General features: G+C 37.9%; 1 protein-coding gene across 1 annotated transcript; it reads left to right on the top strand.

The window, feature by feature from the left end:
* The first annotated feature begins 2,727 nt into the window (after window positions 1-2,727).
* LOC123154327 (putative lipid-transfer protein DIR1) lies at window positions 2,728-3,295 on the top strand. The gene has a single exon (XM_044573085.1). It carries the CDS (start codon window positions 2,783-2,785, stop codon window positions 3,092-3,094), a length of 312 nt encoding a protein of 103 aa, XP_044429020.1. The 5' UTR covers window positions 2,728-2,782; the 3' UTR covers window positions 3,095-3,295.
* The last annotated feature ends 4,200 nt before the right edge of the window (window positions 3,296-7,495 follow it).

Genomic DNA, 7,495 nt, shown 5'->3' with positions numbered 1-7,495 from the left:
GTTTATTCCAACAGTTTTTTAGAAATTACGAGTATTTTTTAATACATTTTTTTTTGAAGTTTTTGAACATTATTTTATTTTTTAAAACAATTGGTAACTTGATCATTTCTTTTGAAATCTGAACTTTTTAAAAAATGATCTTTTTTTCAAACAGTAAAATATTTCCTTTTCTCGAAAATCCAAAAGCCATTTTGAAAACTTAAATATTTTGGGAAACACGAACATTTTTTCAATTTTTTAACATCTTTTAAGTTCCCGGATATTTTTCTAAAGTCATTTTTTAATTTGTGAACAATTTGAAAATAAATCATTTTAAAAAATGCAAACATATTTTGAAATTTTATACACCCTCCGATCCATATTACCTGTCACAACTTTAGTACAATTGTAGCACAAAGTTGTAATAAATCTGCAGCAAGTAACATGGATTGGAGGGAGTACATTTTATAATTTTGAATTATTTTTGAAAAAACACGAATAATTTTTGAAACATTATTTCTTAAAAAAATGAGTTTTTTGGAAAAAGAAAATCTAAAAAATAAACAGAAAAGAAAAGGAAGAAAGACAAAACACCCGGAAATCAAGTAAAGAAAATGCGCAGCAAAAATGGTTCGGAACTTTCTAGAAGGTTCTCAACACCGGTCAGTGGGAGCTCCTAACTGCCGCTCTTTGCAGCAGATCATCGACCGCACGCACAGGCGGATATCCCTACTGGGCCGGCCCAAGCTAGCGACCAAGTGAGCCTGTAGACCTAAAAAAAACTCGCGTTAGCAAGGGATCCAACCCAGGTTCTATCTTTGCGGAAGACGTGCTATTACCAGTTATGCTAGTGTGCGTTTCTGAATATTGTACTGCGCGAATAGTGAAATCGTTAAGAAACAAAACCAGTGAGATCCGAAAAAAACAGGTCACGAAATTCCATAAAAACCAATGTAGTAACTCATGTTATGTTTCTAAAACGGTAGCCAGGTGTATATCAACTATAATGGGCGAAAACTTTAAAAAAAATCAAACATGATTTTAAAAAAATGAAAAACTTTTTGAAATGCAAACATTATTTTGGGAAAATAAAAAATAGAAACAAAATAGGAACAAAAATGAATAGAAGAGCATTTTTCTAAATTATGAACTATTTTTTGTAAACATAAAACATATTTTGAAAAATAAGAACAAAATTGAAGAAGTGAACATTTTTCAAAATTAAAACTAATTTACAAGGCTCAATGATTTTTTAATTTGCGGATTAATTTTGAAAACATAAACATTTTCCGAATTTGTCAACAAATTTTGAAACATGTTGCATTTTTGGAATATGAGAAGAAATTTGGGAGACAGGAAATTTTTCAAATCCTGAAACATTTTTTAATTTCAGAACAAGAACTAAACATGAAAACATTTTTTGAATTTGTGAACAAATTTTAAAACATGAATATATTTTAATATGTGAACAAATTTTGAAAAGAAAATATTTATTAAATCTGCAGCGAGAATTTAAAACAGGAACTTTATTTGAATTTCCTAAACATTTTGCATTTTTGAACATAATTAAAATATGATTTGTTTTTGAAATTTTGAACAAATTTTGGAAATGGGATTTTTTTGAAAATAAATATTGTTTGGTTTGTAAACAAAATTTAAAATGGTGAATTTTCAAACTTCTTTGTAAACATAATTTTTTTAATTTGTGATAAAAAATTAAAAATAACGGCCATATTTAGAATTTTTAGGACAAATTTTGAAATGGAGAAGAATTGTGAAAATCCCCAACAAATTTGAAACGCGATTTTTTTTGAATACGTGGACAATTTTTTTAAAACAAGAACACTTTTTGAATTTGTGAACAAGTTTTGAAAACATGAACATTTTTTGAAATCTCAGTCATTATTTGACAATTTCTGATAACTTTGAATGGAAATATTCAGAACTAGTTTCGAAAAAGTCTCCAAACAAGTTTTGAAAATAGGAATATTTTTTGAAATTCCTGAACATTTCTTAGAAGTGCAAAACATTTTTCAAATTTGTGACTTTTTTAAAGCACGATCATTAAAAAAAATATTGAGCATGTTTTAAAAGCACAAACATTTTTTTGGAGTTTCCAATTTTTTTGAAAACATGAAATCTTGAAAAAAAGAAAATTAAACTTGAAAAAGAAACGTAAAAAGAAAAAAAAAGAAAAACGAAACATAAAAACCTAAAACCTAAAGGAAACAGAAAACCGGTTCGTGGAACCTTCTAGAAGGTTTCCAAAACCAGAAAAACCGGCTGAGAAATGTAGAAGGTTCCCAAAACCGGATACGCTTCATCAACACGTTAATGGGCCAGCCATGGTAATGGCTCCATCGCCAGGTCAGGAATCTTTCGGACTGTTCCCAAAACCTGGATCGTAGAACGCTAATCTGTGCGTCAAGGCAACTACTTGACGCGCGCACGCATCAAATAGGAAATCCGTCCCCTAAAAAAGAATCAAATAGGAAATCCGAAGCTTTATGCTGATGTTTCAAAGAAAAGTGTGAACCTGAGAAAAAGGAGCGGCCGAAAAATTTGGCCGAGCCCAATCGAGATCTCAACGTGCAAATAGAGGCGTAGCTTTCTCCTCTTCACTTTCTACAAGAAAATCTATTTACTGGTGAACATGCCAGTCGATGTCACAATCCACAGTCTTACAAAATGAGGCCTATAAATACTCCACCCTAACGAGACGACATACTCAACCTCGCCACTTCATCAGCAAGCAGAACCACAAGCGGAGAAACAGTCCCACAAAATTGATAGCATTACAGTCATGGCCAAGGCACAGTCCATGGCGGCGCTGCTCGCCGTGGTGCTCGTCCTGGGCGCGTCCGCGGACGTCGCGCACGGCGTCTGCAACATCTCCAGCGGCGGGATCCGCGCGTGCCAGCCGGCGGCAGCCATCCGCAACCCGACGGACGCGCCGTCCGCCGACTGCTGCGCGGCGCTGGCGGGGGCCGACCTGCCGTGCCTCTGCCGGTACAAGAACGTCGGCGCCATGTGGGTGAGGTTCTACAAGATCGACGTGAAGCGCGCCATGGCGCTGCCGCGCAAGTGCGGCCTCGCCATGCCCGCCAACTGCTGATGGATGCGTCACGAAATATATGATGGACTGAAATATCTATATACCTAGAATAAATGAAGCACGTGAAAGACCGTTTCGTGCTTGCTTTGGTGTGTACTATGTACTGTCAGGGCCGGTCCTGACTTTTCAGAGGCCCGGGGCGAACTTAAAAAGTGGGCCTAATGTAGTGAAAAATATAAATTACATCGATATAAAGCACAATCGGCGCAAAAAAAGAAGATACAAAGCACAACGTTTTTATGCCCTAAAGAACTCCTTTTTTATTATTACTAAAAATATATATACTGGATCTAACTTATCTGCTATCATTTTCTTTCTTCTTTCTCAAAATCATGTTTTTAGCCAACATTTTATAAGAAAGGAGTGGAAATACCTGAATTTGTCAGTGGAAAAATAGAAGAAATGCAGCTACCCAATCCCAAGCATATCGGATCTTCCTAGGGTCCACATATCCTCAAATGAGCAACATGTACATAAATAGAAGATCAGTCTGGGAATCGCTAGAAAACAAAGAAAAACAGTACAAAAATCAAGCGGAAAAGGACTATGCAATCACAAGATCTTTGTAGGCCTTTGACCCAAGAAATTGTCATGTTGCAACTTGCAAAGTGAATGAGCTTATGAAGTGTTGCGCTCTGCCTGTGGCCGTCCGCTAGATGAGAATACTTATATGCAAATCCATAGGGGAGTGAGATGGAGAAATTGAAAGTGTATCAAAGAAATCAACTTTAGCGACAGTATCCATTAATTTGCTAGGCATGCTGCATGCTTCGGGAGTAGGAGCGGAACGGGGAACGAGGAGACAGGAAGAAGAAACGACGGTGGCTAGTGTTAGGAAATGAATCGATTGAATCGAAACTGGGATGGTGTCTTTCACAATTCACGTAACCTACTGGGATGGTGGCTAGAGTAGTTTTTTTTCTAGCAGAACGTAACCTAGCTGATTGGGCTACATGCTTTAAGGCCCATTTTGTCGGCTGTGTAGCATATGTGCACAGGGTTGGGCCCCCCATCGGGCTGGACCCTAGGGCGTTGCCCTTCTTGCCCCTACCCAGGGCCGGCTCTGTGTATTGTGCTTCATGAGCTGCATGGATATGAATCACGGTTGTGCATGAAAAAATTAATCAATGAAGAACTAAGTTGTGGAATGTTAGTTGGATTGCTACTTTATAGTGAAGAAGTTTTTTTTGACTCAGTTAGTTTACAAAGATAGTACAACTGTAGTACAATACACGTGTAAGAGCATCTCCCCTCCCCCCACCATATTTTCAAGCGAACAATCCGGATGTCATCGCGCTCTGTCATGGCACCGCTTTTAGATGAAATTAGAGAGCTATCTCTTCAGTTTAATTCATTTGTAATTCAACACATTTGTAGATTGGCGAATGTACCGACCCACTTGTGTGCTAAGTTAGATTGCACGCTAAGTGTCTTTGAGAGTTGGATCAATGAGACTCCGAGCTTCCTGGTCGGTACCCTTTTGGCAGATGCAACAGGAATACATTAGCTGAATAAACCTCTCAAGTTTCCCACAAAAAAAAAACTAAAAAAACTGGATACTATCCGGGACAGATGTGCACATGGTCCATGCTACTGGGCCAGCCCATTGCAGTTATACCCAAGCGACCCAGTAGCGAGTGATTTCTTCAGTGTGGTACTGTTTCTAGCCTTTTTTTCGTTCGGCTTTACTGAAAATAAAAACTTACTTATTCAAAATTTGTTTTTTTTCAATTTAAGAATACTTAGAAAACCCAAACCATTTTAAAAAAAATATTCAAGAATTTTTAAAACACGAACTTTTTTAAATACAAGCATTTCTAAAATAATTGACCTTGTTTTTGAAATGTGATCACTTTTTAGTACAAACTTTTTTTTTTAAAATCTGATTTTTTTTTGTTTTTTGGGGAAAAAGAAAAACAACATAAAGCAAAAAAGACTGAAACTTTCGAGATGGTTACAAAACTGATAAAAGAACTATAGAACTTTCTAGAAGGTTCTAAATACCTGAATCCTTTAGTTTGTACTCTAGCTTGAACGGGTCGGCCTATATGAGCACTCCCCTCGCGCCTTCTTTGCAAAAGGCCGACACAGTAAGCGTTAAATTTGATTTGCCCATAATATTGTTCGGAGAAAAAACCCGCATTCCAACACAAAACCCAGATCACATATTTGTCTAGACCGTCCGGGCCTCCCTAATCATGGGACGTCCGGAACATATCCCAAAAGGATGTCACATCAGCTCAAATCCCACCCAAACTCACATGTTAGCTCAATTTCCCCACCTCCCTCTCTCATCACACAGACCTTCCTACGCCCTCGCAACCCATTTGGCCACTGAGCTAGCCCCGGTATCTCCGCTGAGCCGCTGCAGCGAGCAACAGAGGTTGCCTTCCCGCCTAGATTTGGAGGTCAGCGGGGAGACCAATTGGGCGTCCATGTGCGTGGGTATTCTGCCCATCGAACTGCCACCAACGTTCCACTCAGGGCCGCACCTGCGACCAACATGAAACCACATGCTCATCCTCCTCTCTGTCGTTGAGCACATGCCCTTGTTCCATCTTTAGTTATAAACTCGAAGATATGATTCCTTACGATAGTTTGAGATAACATGGGAGTAATAGATGAATGTGTCAGTAGATGTGCTTGAGTAGAGTAGTGACAAGCTGTTGTAAGATTATGTGGGATCATTGCCATTATTCATTAATAAACTGAAAGCTGGAACCTTTAGTGCTGGGATGAAGTGCAAGTTGAGGGGTGGTTGTAAGTAAGCTGGCACCTAGGTTAGATCGGGACGAACAATAGGCTTATGTCTGCCAAACTATCGCCAGGAGTTTCTTGGTGATGCGATACTAATGAGACATCTATTTAATATTCGTAATACACAATAGAGTTATTTATACTAATCTGAGATTGATGCCATGTTGCTTCTTTTACCTTCATTTTTTCTAGCCTCTTCGGTATTTAGCATTGCCCATTCTCACTTTGAGATAGGCGCATACTTCGCTAATACATCCAAACACCATGGGAGGGCTACCTCTTTCCATGCGTCAGCCCACAATTTATCTTTCTCAAAGGACTCATCATACTTACATATGGCATTTCTATTTCATTGTTAGATATATTGCAAAGAAAAAAAAATTCATCATTACATGATTAGATATGTTATTCCTCGTTATCATTTTGCTTTGTATATCATACAGAGATAACATCATATTATTGTTGCAAGGCCGCCATTATTCATTGTCTCATACTCCATCCGTCTCAAAATAAGTGTCTCAACCTTATTACAACTTTGTACTAAAGTTAGTACAAAGTTGAGACACTTATTTTGGGACGGAGGAAGTATATGTTATGCTACATCATTGCACATCCTCATACACTGTTAGAAGCGTTCATTAGAGTTTCTACATAATGTTTATCATTTGTTCAGTTGACTTGTAAGTAAATTTAAAGTGTGTTATATATCATTCTAGAGTGTTGCTCCTACCTTGAGAGATCAAATAAAAGATGCACCATGAAGGTGCCAAAAAAAAGGAACGAGAGAGGGAGCAACACTAGTATCCTTTTTAGTATACACTTGTGATTCAAAGTAGTAACTGGCCTTAGCAAATATCATAGAGTGCTTGATTGTAGCACTACTGCATTTCATATACAGTCTTCATGTACTTCTTGTTTCATATACTAGTTGATTTTAGGTTATAGAACTTGGCTTGTATATTCCAATGGTGAGCTTCCTCAAAAGCTCTATATCTTTGTGGGCAAGCAAGTTAGATGCACACTCCACTAGTCCATTATGATAACTTTCATACACTTATAGCTATAGTTCATTTGTTGCATGACAATCCCTACCCCTTGAATTGACATCGATTATAAGGCCTTTCTTTGCCGAATGATCAAGCCTTGTTGATTCGAGACTTTCTTATACCTTTCTGAATTCTCATAAACCCTCGTTATTATTAGCTATTCCATTTGAAAAGTGACGTGGCTAGACTCGGGCTCAAGCATTGCATGAATGTTATGTGGTGCATTGGTATTGCGTGGTAAAAGTAACTTGGTTTGCTTTGGATGGTTTATGATAAGATTGCCATCATACGGTAAAGACCAAGCAATGCTATGTTTCCAATATAATTTGACATTCTTTCTTAACGCGTGATAGTGAGAACATTGATTGAAAGCACCGAATCATTGAAAGCGAGGGAATGTTTATTTGCATGTTTTGATGCTACTTGCTTGTTATCAATTATAAACTATTACATATCATCATTATTCTTTGAGTCACACCGACGGTGTCCTGGACTAGGGGGTACTCACCACGTTGTCTCCCGATCTGTTAGATTGGGCCGAGGACCCCCATGACCGTATACTCATGGGCCAGTTCAGACAACTGCCGCATACATGGAA

Source organism: Triticum aestivum, chromosome 7A (genome assembly GCF_018294505.1).
Source record: "Triticum aestivum cultivar Chinese Spring chromosome 7A, IWGSC CS RefSeq v2.1, whole genome shotgun sequence".
In the NCBI taxonomy this organism is placed as follows: Eukaryota; Viridiplantae; Streptophyta; class Magnoliopsida; order Poales; family Poaceae; genus Triticum; species Triticum aestivum.
Note: the sequence above shows the minus strand (reverse complement) of the source record. Positions and strands in the feature narration are given on the sequence as shown.